A 24,354-nucleotide genomic window follows, 5' to 3' on the forward strand; every position below is an offset into this window, starting at 1 on the left:
CGGTGTGTCCATAAAATAGGTCCATGGGGAGGCAATCTTGGGAGATATGACACCCCCAAAAGTCATCAGGGATCTGGGCTCCTCTAGCTTGCTCTTCTGCCATCTTTGCTTGTTTCCTTGTGGTCCAGAATTGCTGCCTAAGTTCCTCCCATCACCTCTGGAGTCCAGGCAGCAGGGTGGAAAAGAGAAGAAGTATATGCTCCTCCCTTTCAAGGAGACTTTCTGGAAGTCTCAAACTCTTCCACTTCTTGGCATACCTAGATGCCAGGAAGGCTGCCGTCCCCCCACCCCCACCCTGTGCTCTGGGGCCCTTGGCCTGCCACCGGCTGTCACCTTCCTGGAAAATCTCCGGCTTCCCAGTCCCAAGCCTGCCCCTTTCTGGGCTCCCTCCCCGGGCCGGGTGCAGGGCCCACCCATCCACAGAGCCATCATTCTTCCTGGTTGGAGATGGGTTCCCTGAACCCTGGTGCCCAGAGTTACCACTGGGGAGCCCGAGGCTACCCTGCACCCCTCCTGTCCCTTCCTACGCGACCTGCTTCAGGGCGCCTCAGGAACCCTGTCCATCGATTCTGGGATATTCCCTTGCATTGTGTCTCTCGCATTTTCTGGAACTCCTGTTAATTGGAATTCAGATCTCTGGAGTGGTTCCCGATTTTCTTGGTGTGTTTCTCCTACTTCCTACATCTTCATCTTTTTCTGCTCTCTGGGAGATTTCCTCAGCTTTATCTTCTGCCTCTTCTATTTATATCTTTACTTCTGCTGTCATATTTTAATTTCCAAGAACTCTTTCTTTTCCTGCAGATGTTTCTTGGATACCGTATCTTTCTCCGTCTCTCAGAGGTGGTATAGTTGTTTGTTTCCAGGTTTTTCCTGCTGTGTATGTTGTCTGCTTTCTCCTACTTCCTTTTTTGCTAGTTTCTGTTTCCATGTTTGGTGTCAGAAGCTCTCTGCAGTGTCTGGTGGCATTTGGCCTTCGTTCTCTTTCAAGTGATGGTGGGGGGGGACTCACCCAGTGGACCGTGATTGGCTGGGATTGGCCATCTCATTGGTGACCCCCAGTGTCAGTGTATGTGGCTTTTGTTTTTTCACTCAGTCTCCATCCTGGAGGGCCTCGGTCTGGGTGCTGCCATCCAGAGCCATTCCAGCTTGTTGGGTGGAGAAGAGGTGCCCCTGCTGTCCCCAGGGCGCTAGCAGCCTGGCTTTGCCAATAGTTGGGACGCAAGAAGCCAGCAGCGTGGTGACCCAGGGAAGCTGCTCAATCAGTGTGGAACAAGGCGGGGGGATGAGAGAGGAGCTCCTGGGGGGCTTGGCCACCCTGCCCTGAGGACAATTTGGGGGCCACCTGTTAGAACCTCTTCCTGGGGTCCCATTCCTACCCCAAGCGGCTTCTCCAGGGTCAGCCAAAGAAGGGCTCTGAGCAAGCCAGTCTCCTGGAGCTTGTCTGTTTCTGGAGTGCTCAGGCCTGGCCATTTACCAGCTATGCATCCCCTCTGGGTGCTGCTTACCTCACCTTTAAAATGGGGGTATTGAACGTGGTGACCCGAGGATTCTTCTTGCCCCAAACTTTTGTGTTGAGCTCCCCCTCTCCCTCCGAGCAGGGCCTGCTGAGTCATCCACCACCAAACCCCAGCTGGGCTGAGGGCCACTCAGGCTGACTCACGAGATGCCTCCACTCTCTGGCCTGGCCTCTCCCAGGGGTCATCCCCCCCCGTGCACGGCTGGAGGGCTTGGGGGCACGTGAGGCGGCCAGGGAGCCTCCAGGGGCACGGCAGAGAGGGCTGCTGGGGCTATGGGCGAGTGGGAGCCTGGGGGCGGGCTCCCCAAGGCCTGTAGGGACACAGTCCAGGAAGTGGGCCTGGGGTTCCCCCGCCGGGGTCCCCACTTCCCTCCAACACTCCTTGTCCCACAAGGTCCCAGGCTCCCTGGTGGACCTCCTGTCAGTTTGGTGAAGGTCCTTCGCCACCTGCCGAGCTGACAGCCCAGGGCGCATGGAGGGCGTGACCTGTCACGGTTTGCTTTTAGGGTCCCACCTGGGAAGATGGCCTACTATGGAAAATGCATTGAAACTGTGATTAAGCTACTGGACCAATTTAAACCTGAGAAGGACAGTCCCGAGCAGTTCCTGGAGGCTGCGGCCAGCTCCCTGCAGGTAAGGTCGGAGTGGTGGCTCAGGGCTCACGGGGAGGCCGTAGCAGTGACGCCTGTCAGGTTTTTTGTTTTTTTTTTAATTTATTTATTTTACTTATTTATTTTTGGCTGCGTTGGGTCTTCATTGCTGCTGCACGCGGGCTTTCTCTAGTTGCGGCGAGCAGGGGCTACTCTTTGTTGCTGTGCGCGGGCTTCTCACTGCAGTGGCTTCTCTTGTTGTGGAGCACGGGCTCTAGGCGCGCGGGCTTCAGTAGTCGTGGCACGCAGGCTCAGCAGTTGTGGCTCGCGGGCTCTAGAGCGCAGGCTCAGTAGTTGTGGCGCACGGGCTTAGTTGCTCCGCGGCATGTGGGATCTTCCCGGACCAGGACACGAACCCGTGTCCCCTGCATTGGCAGGAGGCTTCTTAACCACTGCACCACCAGGGGAGCCCTGTCAGGACCTTTTTAGTTTCATTCCTAACAGCCGCTTTCCTTCCTTCACGAGGAGAGGCCCAAGGCGAGATTCCCAGCTAGCCAAAGGCGTACGTCGGCTCTCACTCTGAATCTCGGGTGCCCTTCAGGGATGGGACCCCCTCTTTGCTTCAGGAGGCATTCCTACCTCCCAGAATGTGCATCAGACTGCTCTCGTGACAAGGGAACATGGGCGCCGTCACTTGGGTTGCGTCTGTGGGGTCGTCCCACCCTCAGCCGAAGGTGGACGGGAGTCAGCCTCACAGGCACCTCAGCCCAGCACCCTCCACTGGGGCACGTCTTCGTCCCCCAGGGCAGGGATGTGCGTGGGGCAGAGGGGCCGCACCTGGAAGAGCTACTCAGCCCTTGTTCCCGTGCCCCAGGGGTCCCTGTCCTACCACAGCCCGCCCCACTTCAAGCACATGGAGAGAGACCCTGGGCTGAAGCCTCTGGGCCCAGGTCTGACCTCGCTCTAGCACCTCGGAGGCCTCCCTGTGACCTGACCCCGCATCCGTCCGTCCATCGAGGACAGGTGCCAGGAACAGGGGTACGCGTGGCCGGGGTGCCACCTTCATGACTCCGGGCCGTGGACTCCGTTGGACGGGGCATCCAGAGGAGACTAAGTCCACCCAGGCAAGCGCTCAGGGATTGCCACTCGGCCTGCTGCCCCCATCCCCCTCGCCTGCGCCCCCTGGAAGGAGGAGCAAATGGGGTCTTAGGGGATGTTCGCCGTCAATCGACAGCTGCAGCCTTCCCTTACTCCGCTTAACAAGGCCCGTGAGCGGCTTTGCTGGCCCTGGGATGTGACTGTGGCCTGGCCCCACCCCCATACACCTGCAGGGGTGTGGCCTCTGCTGTGCCGAAGACAGACCCACCTTCCCTTTCTCCATCAGCCGGCTTGTGGTGCAGCAGCTGGAAAACCTATTTGGGAGGATGGGGGGTAGGGCCCCGGCAGTGCACGCAGAGCTGGGGAGTCTGGAAACCAAAGCCTCTCTCACAAGAGAAAGCTTGGGACCGCTGCCCCAATCCCTGCTCCCCTGTGTCATTCAGAAAAGGATGTCTCTGCCAACTGGAGCCTGGCAGTCAGCATGGACTGGGGCATGGGCTGCACCTCCTCAAACCCTCCCCTGAGACCCTAAGCATTGCGGGGGAATGATGAAAACAGCCAAGGCCAGGCCCATCCACAATCCTCCTCTTTCCCAGTCTGAGCTGGCCTTGCACAGCTCAGCGCAGCCCCATCCCGGCAGGCCTGCCCCTCCCCACCTGCAGGCCCGGCCCCTTTGTCTACTCCTTCTGTCTGTCCGGCCTCACTCCCCTCAGTGGGTCTTTCCCATCACCCATAGCTGCTATGCATTCCCTCAGACTAAAAAAAAAGACCTCTCTACTCCAATTCCCTGTGTCACCCACGTTTCTCACCCTCCATTTCCAACGGGACTCCTTGGTGTCCTTCTCTCTGTCCCCAACCCCGGCCCCCCAGGCCCTGCCAGGCATCCCTTACCGCTCAGCAAAAATGGTAATGTCCTTATTTCTCCAGAATAATCACTGAAAGTGGGTTTGTTACAACAAATAGTTTGGGATGGGAATTCCCTGGTGGTCCAGTGGTTAGGACGCTGAGATTCCACTGCAGGGGGCACAGGTTTGATCCCTGGTCAGAGAACTAGGATCCCACAAGCCGCGCGGCACAGCCAAAAAAAAAAACAAAGTAGTTTGGGGATTTTTTTCCCACATCCGATGGATTATTAATAGTAAATGAGCCCTAGCTGTCACTGGTGAGCCATGGCATGATGACAGACATGTGCAAGGCCGTGGGGAGGGAGGCACCATGCCAGCTCGGCCCCCAACCCAGCGGCGCCCTGAGTCTTCCAACGGGGCCATCTGCGTCTTTGAGATGTGCCTGTGCTGGACGGACGGAGAAGCAGCTTCTTTTACAGATGCACCTGTCTTTTCCATCCCTTCAGAAAGCCATCCTAAGTCCAAGTGGAATGGTACACTGGAAACTGACACAGTTTGGACAACGTACCTTTACTTCCAGCTGTCAGAAAACTGGTGCAGTACACCGATCTCGTTAGGCCGGGGCTCAAGACTGCCACCTGGCAGAGAATTACACAGCACATAGACCCACTGGCAGAGAGTCCGGGGAAGGGCGGGGCTGTGGATTCAGCTGGGTCCCCCAAAAAGAAATGTTGACGTCCTCACCCCAGTTACCTGTGAATGTGATTTTATTCTGAGATACCATCTTTGCAGATATAATTAATAATCTCAAGATAGGGAAAAGTCCAAGGATTTGCGGATTGGGGGCAGGGTGTGGTGACTGTCCCTCTCTAGACTGAAGCCTGGGAACCCCTCGCCTCACACACACGCGCGCGCGCGCACACACACACACACACACACACATACACACACACAGAGCAGCCTCCCAGCCCTCTGACAGGGGTTCCCTCGGGCATGGTCCCGATGGCATTTCTGCACAGAGAACATATGTCAGTGGGAGAGGATTTGGTCTAAGATCAGAAAGGGATCCATTTACCGTTGAGAGAAAGTTCTCCATCAGCAGCACGGTGCGCGAGGGGGGCTAAGGTGTGGGGAGCAGCCTCTCCAGACGCCAGTCTGCGGAGTGGTTGTAGAAACAGAAGTGGCCTGACGTCTGGGAACGGCACTGAGGACCCGGCTGGGGGCCTGGAGCTGGAGAAGGGACGGAAGGCAGGAGGGGGCGGCACCAGCGACAAGGCACTGCTGCCAGCCAGCGCCTGGCCCTCAGGGGGGAGCAGGAGGGAGGAGGTGCTTCCCACCCTGCCTCCCTCCTGCCCCAGGCTTTGCCCACCCTCACTGGTTAACATCTCTTTGGAACAAGCGTCATTTCATTAGTTCACCACCTATAAGGGGGATGGAGCCTGAGGGCGTCACTCCTCCGGGCTACCCAGCACCACGGCTCAGGCACCAGGACCACCAGGTTGGGTGTAGGAACGTCCAGAGAACTGCCCGGGCCTGCAGGACAGAGGTGGGGTGTGATGGGCACAGCAGGCAGCTTGGGGTACCCAGAAAGCCCATGAGGTCTGAGTAGCCCTTGCAGAAGTGTCTGGCTTTGAGAGAGATTCCCTGGGGGTGGGAGGAGGGGAGAGAAGGAGATCCAGCCACTCAGAAAACAGTGGGCAGGAGGGCAGGTGAGCTCTGAGCAGGGGAACGAAAGGCTCAGCCCTGGGCTGGCAGGAGAGGTGCCCGGCAGCTGGTCAGTCAGACAGTCTGGGGGTGAGGCAGGGGTGGGGAAAGGCCGGTTCCCCAGCCCGAGTGAAAGGGGTGGGGGGAGGGTGGGCAGGGAAACCGGAATGGGCTTGTGCAAGAGGCTGGGGGAAAGCAGGAGTGGGTGGAGCCTGGAAACACCAGCCCAGGTCCCTGCGGGAAGGCCCAGGGTGGCAGGGTGGCGGGGTGGCAGGGTGGCGGGGTGGCAGCGGCCAAGTCCCAGAAAGCCTTGTTTCACTTTCTAGTCCGTAGTGTCAGAGAAAACCTGGACTCAGGAAATATTTTTTATTTTAATATATTTTTTAAAATACCTGATATGTTGACATCAAAGATCCAAAACCCAAAAGGTTCCAGATGGTACCAGCGGGGGTCTCGCTCCCACACCGGCCCTCCCAGGAGACCAGCGGCCTGTGGTTCCTTCCAGAGACGGTACAGGCCTGTCTTGCATAGATAATAGATCTGGAAAAATTTTGTTTAAGCTCTCAATTTTACGTTTAAAAGTTATATATAATTATATATGTATTTTTAAAATCTTTTTCAAAACGGTAGTGCATTGGAACACAGTCCTGCCTTTGCTTTTTTCACTTAATGAGATATCCCGGCGACTGTTCCATGTTCTTATCGTGAAGCCATAAGCATCCTTCTGTCTGGCTGTGCCAGAGCCGTCGCAGCCATCCCCCATGGACAGGATCACGGCTGTTTCCAGTCCTTTACTGTAGCAAATCGCCGTGGGACTGACTGGCCCACTTGTCCCACTGCACCTGGCCAGATGCGCCCAGGGTCAAGTCCCAGAAAACACACGTGCGAGAGCATTGGCCCTCATGATTTCAAAAGATCTTTCCAGTTGACCCTCCACAGAGACCTCCACGTTGACACTCTACCTGGCAGGTGGGGAGTGCTTGTTCCCCTATGGCTTGCTTACGTAGCGTGCTAGCAAATGTTATCTTTGCCAACCAAATAGGTGGGAAAAGGCAGTTGGTGTAGTTATAATACATTTTTTTTTTTTAAGACAAAACCCATACTTTTATTACAGTTTATTTATTTATTTTTGGCTGCGTTGGGTCTTCATTGCTGCATGCAGGTTTTCTCTAGTTGGGGCGAGCGGGGGGCTACTCTTTGTTGCAGTGCACGGGCTTCTCATTGCGGTGGCTTCTCTTGTCGCGGAGCACGGGCTCTAGGTGCGTGGGCTTCAGTAGCTGTGGCTTGCGGGCTCAGTAGTCGTGGCTCGCGGGCTCTAGGGCACAGGCTCAGTAGTTGTGGCGCATGGGCTTAGCTGCTCCACGGCACGTGGGATCTTCCCGGACCAGGGCTCGAATCCGTGTCCCCTGCATTGGCAGGCGGATTCTTAACCACTGCGCCACGAGGGTAGTCCCTCTCCTGTTATATTTTCATGAGTATTTCTTTTTCTGAACTATTGCTTGGACCTGTGTCTGTTAGGAAACAGTATTTGGCTATAAGAACACCAGGAAAGCAGTGGCTTAAAGAAATTAGAGGTATCTTTGCTCACATAAGCAGTCTGCACATAGGCAGTCCAGGGTGGGTTCAGCAGCTCTGTGGTGCCATTAGGAACTCATTCTCCTTCCTGTCTGCTTATCCAGCCTTAGAATGTACCCTTTGCCTTGTAGTCACAAAATGGCTGCCCTACTCCAGCATTGCGTCCATATCCCAGAGAGAAGAGGAGAAGGACAAACAGTATAAGGCAGGCACCAGCTGAATCTCCCTAACTTTCAAGGCGCTTTCTTGGAGGCCACACCTAGCAATTTGCCATCAGATCTCATTGATTGGAGCCATGTGCCACATCAACTAGGGGCCTGGAAAAGTTTTAGCTGGGCACGTTGCCTCTCCCAACGAGACAGCTTTCTCTTGTTAGGCAGGAAGAAAGGGAGAGGGGCTAGTGTGGGCATCCAGCAGCCTCAATTTCCTCTGCCTACTTTTCTGACTTCGGTCTTTGCGTCACTGATTAGCATGAGGCCCTGTGTATTGGTGACATGAATTTCAAACCCTGGGTTGCAGTAAGAGCGGCGTCCCGGCCCCGGCCCCTGGTCTAGCTCTGTCCTTTCCCTGTGGCTCCAGCAGACAAGCTGGGCCTGTGAACTCTGAGGATCTCTTGTAGGAAGCACTACAGGTCGTGAAGAGCTGGCAGGCTGTGGGCCTCTGCTTCCCCTGCCCACAGCCCAGCCCCTCCCCAGGACTGCCCATGAGACCCTTGTCGGAGCACTTGCCACTCTCCCCGGAACCTGCCCTGGTCCCCGGACTCAGGAGTGCTGAACTTGACCAAGGCCCAAGAGTGTATCAGGAGCTCAGATGCCCTTGGGTGTAGCCCTCTGGCCTCAGTGACTAAGGCTGGCCCAGGACTCGGGGTCGGCTCCGTGCTGGGGCCTCCTCAGTGGGGTCCAGGCCTCACCCTGCCTTCTGTGCTAGCCTGGCCAGGAGGACCTGGTCTAGGGCTCGGTGCCCTCTGACCTGTGTGTCACCTCTGGGCCTCGGTCTCCTCTCTGTGACCTGCTGGCCTGACCTTCCCGGCGGAGAAGACCTGGCATGTGGGCCAGAGTGTCAGGTCCTGCCTGGCTCCTCACCTTCCCAGACCCCTAGGCCGATGCAGCCCTGCCTGACCCCCTCACCGCAGGCAGGTGGCATCCTGTAGCCGCAGGCTCAAGGCTCTGGCCTTATTAAAAATACACATTCACCCCCCCAAACACAGACGTTCAAGTGAACGAGAAGTGGAGCTGCTGTTGTCTGAGCCTGGGAGGCCGGGGAGGCTGTAGGCAGGCATCCCACGGTGTCATGCAGCCTCAGCACGGGCAGCGCTGACTCAGGGCATCCTCCGTGCCAGCCCTGCTGACACACTGCTTTCCGAGCTGCCTGTTCTGGGCCCCCCGGGCTTTCTCTGACCAGTGCAGTAAGTTAAAAGCGGGGACTGGGGCCCAGCTGGGGCTCGTGCCCTCTGGTGTGGGCACAGCCCAGGGGTTAGAGGAGCCTGAGGGGGCTCCTCTCAGGCAGGAGGCAGGAGGCAGGATCCTGGTTGCTGAGACCAGAGCTGACCCCAAGGCAAGAGCCCCCCACCTCCCCTCCTGGCTGTGCTCCGTAGGGAGGAGCCTCCACTCTGTGCCCCGCCTACACCGGGACATCACAGGGTCCCCACGGCCTCCCACGGAGGCAGGATGCTCCAATCCCTCCCTCTTGAGCGCCCAGATGACATTCCAGCAGGGAAGGGGCAATAAACCCGGTGTGCGCTGCCCGCTGAGGGGGCCAGGCTGTGTCTGACCCTGAGGGGTGGTTAGGGATGCCTCCCAGGTCAGGTGACATCTGAGCAAAGACCTGATGGGAGTCGGGGAGCAAGTGTGCAGGGAAGAGCACTGCAGGCAGAGGGAACAGCCAGCGCCGAGGCCCTGAGGACACATCCCGCGTATTGGAGAAAAAGAGGGCAGCCAGTGTGGCTGGAGTGGAGCCAGGATGGGGCGGAGGCCGGGGTGGGGGGGGGCGGGGGACTCAGAGGGAGCTGGGCCTGGCCGGCTGTTTTTTTTTTTGCGGTACGCGGGCCTCTCACTGTTGTGGCCTCTCCCGTTGCGGAGCACAGGCTCCGGACGCGCAGGCTCAGCGGCCATGGCTCACGGGCCCAGCCGTTCCGCGGCATGTGGCATCCTCCCGCACCGGGGCACGAACCCGTGTTCCCTGCATCGGCAGGCGGACTCTCAACCACTGCGCCACCAGGGAAGCCCATTGCCGGCCCTTTTAAGGACCCTTTGTGGTGGGTTCTCAGGAAGGACAGACACGATCTGACTTTCATTTTACAAAGAATTGCTTGGCGGCTGGCGGGTTGAAAATACACTGAGGAGGAGAAGCGGGAGAGCAGCTGGGACCCCATAGCCGGAGCCGATGCCTGGGACGGTGGGGTGGGCATCAAGGGCTTGGTCTGAACGGTGGAGCAGGGCATTGTGTTTACGGAGCCGGGCAGGCGGGGGAGGGCAGGTCTGGGCAAAGCCCATGGGGTCAGACACCCAAGCAGGGAGGTAGAACAGGGGCAGAGAGCGCTTCCCGAATTCCAGGGAGAGCCGCCCACGCTGGCGCACGTTTGAAATCAGCACGTGTCAGCCTTGGCAGCCGATGAGTTCACCCAGGGGACAAGTGCAGATAGTGGAGGAGAGGAAGAGGAGCCCGGGAGCGGAGGTCAGAGGTCAGAGGTCAGGTCGGAAGAGGACGTCATTACCCCGGATCAGATGGGGTCCCCGCAGGAGCCCAGAAGCCACTCAGGGCACTGGAAGGGCAGCTGAGTTAATGTCGGGCCCGGCCCCTGCCGAGGGAGGAGAGGAACGTCACCCCACTCGCCTCCCGTCACTCCTGCAAGTATGTCTCACCAGCAGAACCCAACTGTGCCCAGAACCCCCCCAGAAGTGGCTGGAGAATGCGGCTCTCAGGCCTTCAGCCCCTGAGGTGCAGAGACTGGGATGGAGTGAGAATGATGCCGTCTGCCCGCCGGCATCCAGCCACCCCGCTCACACGCGTGGGATCCGGGGCTCTCCGAGGTCCTGGGCTCGTCCAAGACCCCTCAGATGATCTCATTACTCTGTTGTTTTCTTAGAGTAAAGACAAGGGAAGAAATCACAGAGGAAAAGGTAGATTTGACCTCAAAACAAAGTAAAAACGGGACTTCCCTGGTGGTCCATTGGTTAAGACTCTGTGCTCCCAATACCGAGGGCACAGGTTTGACCCCTGGTTGGGGAACTAAAATCCCACATGCCACATGGCGCAGCCCCAAAAAAAGAAAACAAAGTAAAAACCTCTACGCTCTACATGCTAAAAAATGTTTTATGCAAAGTTAAAAGGAAAATTACAAGCTTACGACAGATAACTATCACACTAATGACCATGTTAATTCCCTCAATATGCAAAGAGCTCCTAAAAATATTATCCAAATAAAAAAGGTTAGCCAAGGATATAAATTGATAATTCACAGAAGAGAAATACAAATAAATGTCCAGTAAATGTATGAAAATTTCATTGATAATAAAAAATTCAAAATAAAGCAAGGGAATGCCAAAATTTATCTAATAGGTTGTCCAAAAAAATTTGGGGGGAGGAGGGGAATGATACTGCTAGCAAGAGTTTATTTTCATGTGTTTTACATCTGTTGAGATCCTGTTCTACATTTTCAGTTTTACATGGTATTAAGTATTTTGTCATCTTACTATAAGTTTTCCAGAAACTTCATTGTAATGGCTGTGTCCTACTCACCCACAACACGGAGAGATCGTATCTGATTCCCTGTGTTGACATTTATGCTGTTAATACTTTCAACCACTGCATGTACCGTTGCCCTGAGCTGCTTGTACGTGGATATTTTCTGCTTTTTGTCTGGTTTCCTTAGATTCCCAGAAGGGTGGTTACTAGATTAAAGTGTATGGAAAATACAAGGCTCTTAAAACATATTTCCAGATTGCTTTCCAGAAAGACTCACCAGCACCATCCCACCAGCCCTTCTCGTTGCTGCATTGGCAACATTAGACATTCTTTTTTTCTTATTGTCAAAAACTTAACTGGTTTTTTGAATAGGTAACATGTGACACACACAGGTCACAAACCCCACAATATTCCAAAGAGTAAGTAGAAAAAAGTCGGTCTCCGCAAACACTAATTCCCTCCCCCAGAGATTTTCCTTGCTTGGTTTTTTTTTATTGTGGTAAAATACACATGACATAAAATTTACCATCTTAACTGTTCTTAAGTGTACAATTCAATGGCGTTAAGTACATTCACGTGTGACCATCACCACTGTCCGTCTCCAGAACCTTCTCACCTTCACAAACTGAAACTCTGTCCACATTAAACAACAGCTCCCCACTCTCTCCCCCTACCCCCCGCGCCCCCCCTTCTACTTTCTCTCCTGGGAATTTGAATCCTCTAGGGGCCTCATATGACCAGAGTCACACAGGACTTTTCCTTCGGGGTCATTTTCCGTGTTTATTTCCGTCTTTGCCCCACCGCACTGTCACTGCCCAGGAGAGCCGGTGGGACTGATTCCTGGGGGAGGACCTGCAGGGTCCGAGGGTCAGTGCTCCTGGAGGCTGGGGTGCTGCCCACTGCTCCGGGGGGCACTGGGGACCCCCACATCGGGAGGTGGCTGCCCTCTCCCCTGGCTTGGCCGGCGGCCCCCTCCCGAGCTGTTTCTCCTCCAGACCCTGAGCCCCCAGGAGCAGGCGTTCGTCATGGAAGTTCTGTCCGGGTGCCTCGAGTACCGGAAGCTGCTGACCATCGTGGTGGACGCCTTCTATGTGCGGGACGGCCAGCTCTCCCTGTGGACCGATTACAGCCTCTTTGAGGGTAGGTGCCTGTGGCCAGGCACGGTGTGGGGCCCATGGGTCCCTGCGGGCCAGGCCCTGGCCTCCTCGTCAGCCGCAGGCCCTCGACAGCGATGGCGCCCCCCACCCCCACCCCGTATGAGACGACGTCATTTGTACTGTTGTATCAGGTTATCATTTTCACGTGGGCCCAGATGGAGCGCTTGCCTCTGGTCACACGCCCTGCTGGAGGCAGGCGCCTTCAGCTCAGTTCGCTGCACCTGCAGTGCACCTGTCAGGCCCTTAGCCTCTGGCTGACTCCCCCAGGGTCAAATGCCGGGGCCCAGGGCGGGGACCCCCATGTCCTCCTCCCCACTCTTGCACCCTCTCTCCTTAGTGATCTGCTACCTGGCCACTTTCCAGCTGGAGGAGCTCGGCTTTCAGCTCTTCTGTAGCATCGTGAAGTCCCAACCCGTCCACAAGATGTGCAAGGTGAGCCCCACCTGCCCCAAGTTCTATTCTTAAACCCAAGGTCAAAGGTCTGCCCCATCTGGCACTGACCTCTTACCTTTCTGGCTCACTTTAATGAAAGAAACTGCTGGGTTTGTTCTGTGTTTAAAACGAACCCATACCCTCTCTTTGCTGCAAACGTGCTCTTTTTGTGCTTGGGGAATTTGTTTTCCGTTCCTTATGGTCCGGTGGGTGGTAGCTGCTGGATGCTAGCTGTTAGTCACGACATGGAGTCCTTGCCTGTTCAGTCCGGGCCTCTGGAACCTTCTTGGGCTCCTCTGACTCGTGACCAAGCTCCAGGCCCAGGGCAGCCTCTCCTTCCTCCAAGAGGGACTGTGTGGCTTTGCGGGGCCGAGGGAGCATTTCTGAGTGGGTCTGAGGATTGGTACCCTTCGAGAGACAGCCTGCAGGAGCCCACCCCCCTGCCCTGCCCGGGACCACTCCTGTGGCTGCCTGTTTCCTGTGCAGAAAGCCCGGGACTCCTGGGCCTTGGGGCCAGCAGGACCACGAATGAACCTGAGGGTCCTGCCCTCTGCAGGCTACTCCCACAAGGCATTTGCTGTGGGCCCGGCTTCCTCCGCAAGCAGCTCTTGCTTCACCCTCACAATGACCGGGTAAGGTCACTCCTACGGGCACTCATCCCACAGTTGAAGAAACTGAGGCACAGAGAGGTTCGGTAACTTGCCCAACGTCACACAGCACATGAGTGGCAGAGCCAGTTCTTGGACCAGGCTTTCAACCGTTGGCTCGCTCCTCCTTACTTGTCTTGGCGGGGGGGTGATGGACACACACACAGTCACCAGACCAGGACAGGGACTCCCTGGAGAAGAGCGGGGAGAGCTCAGGCCCCAGGAGTGCTTTGGGGCCTCTCTGGAAGGAGGCTGCAAGCTCTGCAGTGGCAGCTCAGGCAGGGTGGGGTAGGAGCCTTCCCACTGCCCCCGCCTGGGGAAGGGGAGACCTGGAGCAGTGACACTTGCCAGGACCACAGGCCCCAGAGATCTGCACCCTCCCCCAGCAGGTAACCTGAGGCAGCATGTTATTTTTAATGACTCGTTTTTCTGTCTACATATAAATGTAAGCAACTCACAGTGGGTAAATATTTGCATAGTTATCTTAAGCAAGGGCTTTACTTTTTTTTATATAAATTTATTTATGTATGTATTTATTTATTTATTTTTGGCTGCCTTGGGTCTTCTTTGCTGCATGCAGGCTTTCTCTAGTTGCTGCGAGTGGGAGCTACTCTTCGTTGCGGTGCGCGGGCTTCTCACTGCGGTGGCTTCTCTTTTTGTGGAGCACGGGCTCTAGGCGTGCGGGCTTCAGTAGTTGTGGCACTTGGGCTCAATAGTTGTGGCACGTGGGCTCTAGAGCGCAGGCTCAGTAGTTGTGGCGCATGGGCTTAGCTGCTCCGTGGCATGTGGGATCTTTCCGGGCCAGGGCTCGAACCCATGTCCCCTGAATTGGCAGGCGGATTCTTAACCACTGCACCACCAGGGAAGTCCCAAGGGCTTTAATTTTATGACAGCATTTTCTGAGAGATCTTTGGAGACTGCCCAGGGCCAGCTTCCCGGCCCAGCCTGCACTTGGTTCACGCTGTGCTGTCAGAGTCTTGAAATTCTTAATAACTGTTGAGCAAGGGGCCCACGTGTCAGTTTGCAGTGGTGGAGCCAGCCCTGCCCTGCCTTGGCCTGCAGAGCCTGCAGAACCCATGGAGAGCAGCTCTTGGCCAGCACAGCGCCTCCAGTGCAGGTTCCTGGGCATTTATCTCCCTGGAGAGTTTCTGGGAGAAGATTCATGGAAACGGCCCATTCACACTCCCAAAGGAGCTGGGAGCTGCAGGAGGTGGTGCGGCACCCCACCAGGGCCCTCCTTCCTCGGCCCACACCTCATGCCCCAATCCCCACAATGCCAGTCCCATTAGGGTCCGCCCGCCTCGGGTTCGAAGACAGGGAGCAAGCTGTTAGGGACAGGACGGCTGCCCAGGGAACCCCTCAGGCAACACACACATGCTGTCACCACTGTGGTCAGATGAGCTGGTGCTTGGGCAGCCTTGGCTGCGGTCTCCTTGGGAGACAGTGCTGTATGTGGGCATTCTAGGGGGACTGGCCCTGGGACAGCACCTGGAGGGGTGCTGGCAATCCTGTTCCCTCCAAGGACGCTCACACTCACATGCTGGAATCCTCTGGACGGCAGGGAACCCACCCGGAAGCCCACCCCCATTCCAGCCCGTTCCCTGGGGGGGCTGCCTCCACCGCACCCCCAGAGAGAAGGAGGCCCCCTTTAGGAGGACCCTAGCCCCAGGGCGGGGGGCAGTATGTCCCCAGGTGGGGGTCAACAGACCAGCTGCACTGCGTGGGAGGAGGGGGCTTGGGGATGGAGGGGTGGCTGGGACAGGGAGTGCAGAGACCCCAGGGCCCAGCTACTGGGGGCTGGGACGGGGAGTGCAGTGACCCCAGGGCCCGCCCAGATACCGGGGCGGCGGGGGGTGCTGGGATGGGGAGTGCAGAGACCCCAGGGCCCAGATACCGGGGCTGGGATGGGGCGTGCAGTGACCCCAGGGCCCAGCTACAGGGGGCGCTGGGAGGGGGAGTGCAGAGACCCCAGGGCCCAGCTACTGGGGCTGACTGCCTCCTTCTGACAGGAAGGGGGAGCAGGGCTGAAAGAGTGGGTGGGAGAGAGGTGGGGGCACTGAGCGGGGTAGGGCGGGGAAGCTGAGGAGAGGCCCCTGGGGTGGGGTGGGGTGAGCAGGGGCCAGGCTGCCAGGTGGGAAGCTGTGGAAGACTCTAGAAGGACACCTGGCTGCTGCTCCGGGAAGAAGGGCGGGGAGGCCTGAGGGGAGGTGGGAGGTGAGCATGTGGCTGCGGGGCAGCGGCCCCCCTGGGGAGGCAGCCGTGGGGACCAGAGACCCTGCCCTTGCCCACCGCTACCCCTGGCTCAGCCACTTGAGTTCACCACGGCTGCAGGGACGCCTGCTCAGCCCACCAGGCCCCACGTGTGGCCTTTACTGCCCCAGCAGCCACTCAGCCAGAGAGGGCCGGACAGGCTTCTCCAGCGGGAGTCGGCCCAGGTCCACAGAGGGTGCGAGGGGTTGGAGCCCGGGGGCCCACGGCAGGCAGGGACCCACTGGCTCAGGCGGGAGCCCTGGCGAGTGAGGGGCAGCTCCCCCAGCCCAGCAGGAGGGGGCGAGCGGGGTGGGGCCCCCTGTCTGCTGTGGGCTGCGCTCCCCTCGGGGGGCGATGGCCACACCTGTCCCCTCGGCCCTGACTCTCCCTGTGGGGGCACCTGACCCCCACGGCTCCCTCTTCCCTCAGTTCCTGGGGTTCCTCTTCAACCCCTTGAACCTGGGCTCGTGGATCAAGGATGAGTGGAGCCTCATCTACGAGACCACCCACGTGAAGGAGCAATGGATCGACCCCCTGATGAGGTGGGCAGTGCAGGGCCCCGACCCGGTGCAGGGGTGTGGGGCGTCCACGCGGGCAGCCAGCCAAAGGCCAGCAGGGCCTGACGGCCAGTGGCTTTAGGACCAGCCGGATCGGGGGGGCGGGAGCTGGCCCTGGGCGGGAACCCACTGGCTGAGGAGGGTGCTGTGCCGGTGTCACCTTGCTGCAGGGACCCTGCAGGGACCCTGCTGGTCCGGGGATGCAGGGGCGGACGTGGGGCGGGGAGCTGAGGCAGCAACAGCCTCTGATGGGCTCCGGCCCACATCTCTTCCCCAGCTGCCCCCAGGGTGCCACTCCTGGGCCTGGCACCCCAGAGCTGCCCTCTGCCTTGCCCTGCCTCTCCCATGGCAGGCTCCGGCCCACGCTGGTTTTGCTGGTACAGGCCAGGACCCCCAGGCAGAGGGCCGGCTCAGTGGTCTCTGAGGAGAGGCCTGCTAGGGCCAGGGTGCAGCTGCCCCCTCCAGCTGTTTCCCTTCTGACGGGGCCGGGGGAGCCACCTTGTCTCGCTGGGACAGGCAGGCAGAGGGCTCTGGCACAAGCAGACCCCTGAGGTACCAGCTATGTGTGGGAGGCCTGGGGCCCCGGGAAGGTGGGAGCCCCTCGTGTGGGAGAGGAGGCCCCGGCCCTGGGCAGCGGGGTGTCCCCCAAAGCTGCCCCTTCACCAGGGGGACGTCCTTGTCCCCGCCAGGCTGGACTTGCTGCCCGTCCGCAGGGCTGGGCCTGCGGGGCCCTGCGTCCCTGTCCACCACCCCGTAGGCAGCCTTCCCCGCTCGCTCTGTGACCAGCCCCATCACAGACCTGTCCCTTCCCCCACTGCCCCTCCCGAGACCCCACTCCCTGTTGGCCCTCAGACATGCCCTTCCTCCCTCTGGTGACCTTGGTCCTCAGGCTGGGGCAGGAGCAGTTCAAACCAAGCTGTCTCCCCAGGGGAGCCCTGCAGGAGGGTCACCGGCCAGGTGGGCAGTGGTGGGCTGGCGTGGAGGCACGGAGGGGGCCCAGACTTTGGGGCAGCCCAGTAGGCCCTTCTGAAGCCCCTGCCCCGGGGCCCCCCACCTCGAGACTCTGAGACTGTCCCCCCGCCCCGACCCCCTCTCGAAGCCCAGCTCCCCCTGTCGCTGACACAGCTCCACGGACCTTCCTTTTGAATCACCAGCCTGCTCCCTGCTCCTGGCTTCCTCCCCCTGTGCCACCTGCTGGGGACCAGATTAGCTCCATGGGTCCTCGGAGCCCCCGGATTCCTGCAGCGGGGACCCACCCTGTCCATATCCTCCCGCCCCCCCCCCAGGATGAGGATGCCGCTGGGCCTCAGTCTCCTCCTCCGTGCTAGGGGAGCGCTGGTGCGTGTGGCTCTGGGGTGTGGGGAGCCGGCACCTGTGAGTGAAGGGCGGCTGTTGGTCCCACCGCTACCCGCCCCCAGGCAGACCCAAGCTCCTGGGGGTCCTTCAGGTCCCGAGGGGCTGTTCCCTTGTTGGCGTGCTTAGGAAGTCACCCTACATGGCTGCTCCCACCTTTGCCTTCAAGGTGGCAGCCGGAGGTCCAGGAGCTGCTCAACCAGCTGCAGGGGGCGTTGACCAATCAGCCCCCTCTTCCAAAGACCAAGGCCAAGGTCACAGAGCCCAAGGAGTTCAACCTGACTGCCCCCAGGCCCTGCGCCATCCCAGTGCCTGAGCCAGTCCCCGTGGTGGCCAAGACCAGACCAGTAAGTGTGGCTGATCGCAGTGGGCTCAGGGTGTCCAGGCAGGGAGAGTGGATCGTGTGGGCCAGTGGGGCTGGGCTTTTCCAGGGCTGAGGGTGCCCGGACCAGAGCAGGAGCATTTGATCACCCTCCCCAGCCCCATCTCACCCCACAGAGAGGGAAGCCCAGCTGACCCAGAGCCTGCCCAGTGGAGTGGGTTCCTGCACCCCACCTATTGAGGTCTGGTCAGTAGGCGTGGAGTGGAGCTGTTGGCTGCGGGGCGCAGGCCCGTCTGCACTTGGCACTCGGAGCCCGCTTTTAACCCTGTGGCAGTGTACCGCTCCCTCCCCACTGTGTATGTGCGTGTGTAGGTCGCGGTCTCTGCTCCTCTGGCTGCGGGGGTGACCTTATCCGCGCCTCAGGGCCTCTGCCTGTCTATCCCATCTGCCTAGGGCCTCTTCCTCTACCTCTCCCTCCCCTGCCTCGCTGACTTCTATTGGTCAGAATGCTTTGTATTACAAGTAACAGAAAAAAGCAGCTCAGTCTGGCTTAGACAACAGAGAACCAGCTGACTCTCAGGGCTGAAGTAGGATAGGCTTCAGGCATAGTTTGATCAGGGTTCCAGAGCTGCTTCTCTGTGACTCTCTTCGCCTAGTCCCCTCCAAGGGTCAACTTTATCTTTGGGCTAACTTCCCTCATTGTAGCAAAACATCCAGACCTCACACCCACACTACATCAACCAGGGCATGAGAGGACATCTAGGGCCCAGAATCCTGTGAAAGTGTGATTAGACCAACTTAGGTTGCATGTCTACCCTTGAACTCCTCACCGTGACTGGGAGTGTAACGTTCTGACCGGCCGTGGGCTCTACGCTGAACATCTGTGATGGACTCGGCTTCCCAGAACCAATCTGGTTCCCCAAAAGAACTAAGCACTACATGGAGGGTAAGGGGATAGTGCTGGGAGGTGCCAAGGTCCCAGACCACTCCCACCACCTGTCAGGTCTCGTTACAGTCTCTGCCCAGAGAGGCCTTCCGTGAACCCCTCGCCTATCAGGTATCTCTTAATTTCCTTCTCACTGACCCAGATCCTTTTCTTCACGGCATCAATTAGATTTTAGAGTTGTTTAGTAATTTGTGGGTCTATTTATTATCTGTCTCTTTTATCAGACCTCATCCATCTTATTTTTCCCATATCCCCAGTGCCTAGCACAGTCCTGGCTCAGAGCAGACCCTTGGAAAATATCTGTCGGATGGATGGATGGATGGATGTGTGGATGTGTGGGTAGGTGGGAGAATGGATGAGTGGGTGGGTGGACAAATGGATGGATGAGTGGATGATGGATGGATGAATAGATGGGTGTGTAGATGGGTTTATGGATGGACGGTGGATGGGTGGGTGGTTGGGTGAGTAGGTGGGTGGATGATGGAGGGATGGTGGGTAGGTGAGTGGATGGGTGATCACATGGATGGACGGATGGGCAGATGGACAGAAGGATGACGGATGGGCCTTGTTGCTGAGCAACCCCACAGTTACCCAATCTGTGGGAGCCTCAGCGTTTCTGACCCCAGGTCCTCTGGTCTAAGCGTGTTTACCTCATGTCATTTTACCCCCTGCATCTCTCTCCCTCTCTGCCTGGCCCCTTCCCATCCCCTGCCCTGCTCCTTAGCTGCACGAGCTGTGAGATATTGGTGGACCGTCTCCTTCCGTGGGGTCCACAGATGGCTGTGCTGGAACCATAAGCTCATTCCCTCCATACTCCCTGCCCTGCTCCATGCCCAGGACCCTCTTCGCCTCCTGGGTTGAGGGCTCACTCCAGGTCACTCATTCAACAAACGTGTCTGGATGCCCAGTATGTGCCAGGCACTGTGCCTTCATGGAGCATGTGTTCCAGTGAAAAAAAGGATAAGTAAAATGTAAGGTGTGTTAGCTGGTGAAAAATGCCGAGGAGAAAAAATACTTCAGGGAAAGGAGATGAGAAGTGTTGGAGGGGCTGCATGGAGTTCTGGACGGCACGGCCAGGAAAGCCCTCCTGAGAAGCACCGTGGGGTAAAGAACGAGAAGTGAGCAAATGAGTCATGGATTTGTCTGGGGGAAGAACATATCAGACAGAGCAAAGCCTGTGCAAAGGCCCTGGGGCAGTGCCATCCCTCCCCCAAGGGTCAGGGGGCAGCCAGGAAGGGAAGGAGGGGATGGGAGGGGAGGTGTTCAGGGGGCAGAGAGACAGGATATGGGCTCACAGGGTCCCTCTGGCTGTGGTGGCCAAGGAGGGAGGTGAGGGGTGGCCTTGAAGCAGGTGGGCAGTTTTTGAGGTGGACATGGCTGTGAGAGACCGAGAGGGGTTGAGGAGGGCACCGAGGAGGACCCCAAGGCCTCGATGTGGGCCAGGGATGGACAGCAGTCAGGGTCAGCAAGGCTGGAGGAGGGGAGGGTTTTGGGGCAGAGAGGGTTTCAGCTTTGGAGATGATGAGTTTCCTACGAACATTAGACGTGCAGGGGAGGGGACACGGAGTTAGGAGTCTGGAGTTCAGGGATTTCCAGCCGGGCTCTGCCCCACCCACGCTGTGGACACTGCTCCCCTCCAGGAGCCACCCTGCTGTCTCAGTGTTACTGCTGCAGCCCCTCCCCCTCACGAGCAGCTCACTTTTCTGGGGTCCGTGACACTCTCCCAGCCCTACCTGTCCCTCCAGCGTCTGCTGGGCCTGGGCCCTGTGCTTGGCCACCTTCCTTCCTGCTGCTGGCGTGGCGTCGTCGCCTCTCCTCCGCGGGTGACCACCGTCCACCCTCCTGGCGGGGGCACCACCGTCCGCCCTCCTGGCCCTGGCACCTTCCTTCACCCACATCTAGCGGGCACTTCTACTCACCCCTCCAAAGTGCCGCGGATCACCACGGGCTCTTCCTTCCACCGCGCCGCCAGGTCCCCAGGAGCACCTACCGGCCGCCCAAGGAGCAGCGGCTCCTGGAGACGACCAAGAGATACAATCGCCGCAAGGCTGAGGTGGGCCCCCTGTACGAGGAGACCCCTGTGTGGGCGTCAGGGGCGAAAGGCAGCTGGGGAGGAGGTGAGGGGCGGGGGCGGGGCTGGCCCGGCCCGTGCCTTTGCGGCCCGGGGCACCCGCGGGGGCCGGCGGGCTGGAGCGGCCTGTCTCTGTGCGCAGGAGCTGCTTCTGCGGGCCAGCGTCGAGGAAATGCGGTGCGCGCGGCCCAGCCCCCGCGGGGAGCCCCCGGTGGAGGTAACGCCAGCACACCCACAGCCTGGCCGGTCTTCCCGGCGGCCTCCTCTCACATCATAGACACGTCCCTCCCCGTGCCACGGCCGCGGCCACACTTCGAGGGCCACGGAGGGGCGGGGCCCAGCGCCGCCAGGCTGAGTGCGGCCGAGCGGGCAGGTGCATCGTCTCCTTCCCTGGGTGTCTCTAGATTTTCCATCCTGAGCACTTAGTGTTTCTGTGAGGAAAACCGCAGGGTGTGTTTGTCAATAAGGAAAGTCAGGGAGCAGGATAGGGAGGGCCCATTCCGGGTGGATGCTGAGCGAGGCTCACGCAGGAGGAGCCGCCTGACCCCGCCCCCCCCCCGCCCTGGACCCACCTCCCCGCCCTGGCCCCATCTGGGCGGTGGCGGACGGGGCGAGGTGAGCCCTCCAAGCAGTTGGGGCAGCCCAGGAGAGTGGGCACCCCACATAGGAGCAGCAGGCCCCAGGGTGTGATGGCTGAGGTGCTGCGGTGGGGAGCTCTACCCGCTGCTCGCCCACCGTGGATGTGGTGCCCACCCTGAGGGTGTCTGCAGAGCAGCAGCGGCCTGGGCAGGGAGCAGCCCAGGGAAGGTACTGGGGGCCAGCGCCGGGGGCAGTGGAGGAGAAACCCCTGAGCCCAGAGGCTCCAGCCCCCCGACTAGGAGCTGCGGTCCCCAGCCCGGCAGGCTCTGCACCTTCCCTGCCCCTGCCTGGGTGGCTGGACGGCCTTGGAGGACAAAGGTGCTGCGGGGGACCCAGTGCAGGGGGCGGGCTGGGCTGGAACGCGGCTGGAGTTAGGACAGAGGGGAGTGGGCCAGGCCTCCCAGGGCTGCAGGGCCCCCCGCTCAGCCGGGGTGTGTTTGGGGGCACCTTGTGGGCACAGGTGCCAAGTCCTGACCCCCATAGGACTCCAAGAAGAAGCTGCGGCTCCGATTTCCACCTCGAATCCTCAAGGCTCCGAAACTGACCTTCTACAGGGTGAGCGGTGCCCCTGACTGTCGGCTCGGGGCCTTGGCTCCAGGCCCCGCCCCGCCCCCTGGGGCCCACCTCCGGGCCTGTTCCCCTGAGGACAGCCCCGCCCTTGAGGCAGAAGGAAGCGCTGGGGAGGGGGCGGGAGGGCAGAGGGGCACTTGCTGCTTCGAGGCTCCCCTCCCCCATCACAGCCGGCCCCTACTCTCTCCTGCAGCCCAACGATGACTCCCCGGTCAAGCTGAACACTGCTGCCATCCTGCGAGAAGGGGCCTTATACCAGCGGCAGGTGGAGAGAGAGCTGCAGAGGTGGGGTGGCAGCTCCTTGGCCTCCCCTCCCCTCCGGGAGTGCAAGAGGGGCCGGCGCCTGGCAGCTGCAGTCCTGCAGAGGCGGCTTTGGGTGGGGGGCACCCAAGCAGGCCAGTGTCAGGGTCACAGCTGCATCGTAGGAAGACAATCTGCACTCAGTGAGGGAGATGGACTGGATAGGAGGAGGCTTAGCAGAAGCCTGGCCCACCCCAAGCCCCCTGAGGGGTCACCTTCTCCTGGGATCCCTTTCTGATGCTCCCTCCCCTACCAGCAGGGCTGCAGACCCCTGCACTTACCCCAAGAGTTGGGCTGCGGGTGGGAGCTTGGGTGGCTGACCAGATGGATGAGAGGATGGACAGATGCACAGGTGGACAAGAGGGTGGCGGATGGACGGACAGGTGGGCAGGGGTGGCGGATGGACAGACAGGTGGGTCACACATGAGTGGATGGGGGCTGGAGATGTGGCTGGAGGGCGGATGCACAGGACCGGGACGGGTGGACAGTGCGTGGAGCGGGTGGCTGGTGTTGGTAGAGGGTGGCCCACGCCTGTGAAGGCCACTGCCCCCAGGGGAACTGTGGCCTCCTGGTGGCCCATGCAGCCCCACCACAGGAGACCCCCAGCCCCGCCTCTCGCCTTCTCTCCCCAGGGTGGATAAGCTCATGGACGGGGCCGGGGACCTCTCCGAGTTCCTCAAGTGGCAGAGGAAGATACAGGCGAAGGACCTGGAGGAACAGCTGGCCGCAGGCGAGTGCCGGCGGCTGCAGGGGAAGCTCAGCCACGAGGAGGCCGTCCTGGCACGGCAGCAGGTGGTGCAGGAGAAGAAGCAGAAGGCCGACCAGAAGAAGGAGGAGGTGACGGGCGAGCCGGGGTGGCTGGGGCCTGGGCCGGCTGTTCCTGTGGTTGCCGCCCCCAGGCATTTCCTCCTAAAACCCACAGAGTCGAGGTGCTTCCTCTGGCCCCATCTCACCAGGTGGGGCTTCTGGAAGCATCTGGGGTCAGCTGGCCTGCGTGGACTGTCTGGCCAGCACTTCTGGTCCAGACTGCCCCCCCGCCCCCACTAGCACGGTCAGTTGGTCCGCACATCCACGTGTGAGGGAGGACCTGAGGTCTGGCAGAAACTTCCAGAAGGCCTGCATGTTTGCATAAGATGCGAGAGGGTCTGTGGACACCCACGTTTCCACTTCGGATGCTCTGGACGTCAGTCCTGCCCTTCCTCCTCCTAGGACGGACGTCCTGGCCGGGGCCTCCCTGCCTGTGTCCCTTCCAGTGGGCCTGGCGGCGGCCCAGATGAGGCAGGAGCCTGCAGGGCCCAGAGGCCCAGCCGTAGCCCCCTCTCCTTAGCCATGTGCCACTGAGGGCCGCCCGTCGGCAGATGTGCCCCAGGTCCCCGAGAATTACTTCTCCCGGCAGACGCGTCTGTATCTGCTCTTCGTGTTAGGGTTGGTTTCCCTTCCTTTTTAGCTCACTTCTTAAAAATACAAAGTCAAAACAATATGACACGTAGCCTCAGAGAAGTCTTACTTCTTGTAAGTCTGTAACTTACAGCCCATTTCCACCTCCACCCCAAGTCCTTATTTTCATGAATTTCTGTCTTTCCTTCCAAGCAAGTATACACACTTCTTGTTTCTCCTTTTCTTAACATAAACTGTCCCAGCCTGCTTTACCGGCAATGAATAATGTTGTGCAAGTTCTTCCCCTTTGTGGAGGTGGCTTTTCGAGGTCCACCGCTAGAGGAGGGACTGCTCCGTCAGAGTAGCTGATGTGGAGGTTCTGTCTTGTTCTTGTGGCTGTTTTTGTTGGGGGTTTTGAGGTCTTACCAGAGATGCCACATCACCTTCCCTGGGCAGGAACTTCAAGGCCCCAGCACCGGGGGAAGGGGCCCAATCCCCCTGACCCACCCACAGAGGTTACTGTACTGAGTTCAGGAATTTTTGCCAGTCTCAGAGGTGAGAAATAATATCTCAGTATAGCTCTGATTTGCATTGCATCTATGAAATGTGAATTTGAGGATGTTTCCACATCAGAGCCACTTCTGTGTCTTTTTCTGTGAACTGTCTGTTCATGTCTTTTGTCATTTTCTTTTCTTTTTTTTCCCCAGTTTTATTGGGGTAT

General features: G+C 59.1%; 1 protein-coding gene across 1 annotated transcript in view; it reads left to right on the forward strand.

Annotated features, from left to right (window-relative positions):
- Nucleotides 1–2,038: 2,038 nt before the first annotated feature.
- The window catches only part of CFAP99 (cilia and flagella associated protein 99), a gene marked incomplete at both ends in the record, with an annotated part of 36,590 nt that continues 14,274 nt past the window's right edge, over nt 2,039–24,354 (forward strand). Inside the window, 10 exons of the mRNA XM_082837686.1 lie at nt 2,039–2,149; nt 12,008–12,152; nt 12,507–12,601; nt 15,928–16,047; nt 17,585–17,755; nt 20,649–20,729; nt 20,890–20,964; nt 21,870–21,941; nt 22,150–22,241; nt 22,889–23,093. Of these exons, the coding sequence (XP_082693812.1) occupies nt 2,039–2,149; nt 12,008–12,152; nt 12,507–12,601; nt 15,928–16,047; nt 17,585–17,755; nt 20,649–20,729; nt 20,890–20,964; nt 21,870–21,941; nt 22,150–22,241; nt 22,889–23,093 (1,167 nt within the window). The remainder of the gene's footprint in view (nt 2,150–12,007; nt 12,153–12,506; nt 12,602–15,927; nt 16,048–17,584; nt 17,756–20,648; nt 20,730–20,889; nt 20,965–21,869; nt 21,942–22,149; nt 22,242–22,888; nt 23,094–24,354) is intronic.

The sequence above is a fragment of the Leucopleurus acutus genome (genome assembly GCF_964270905.1).
Source record: "Leucopleurus acutus genome assembly, chromosome: 4".
In the NCBI taxonomy this organism is placed as follows: Eukaryota; Metazoa; Chordata; class Mammalia; order Artiodactyla; family Delphinidae; genus Leucopleurus; species Leucopleurus acutus.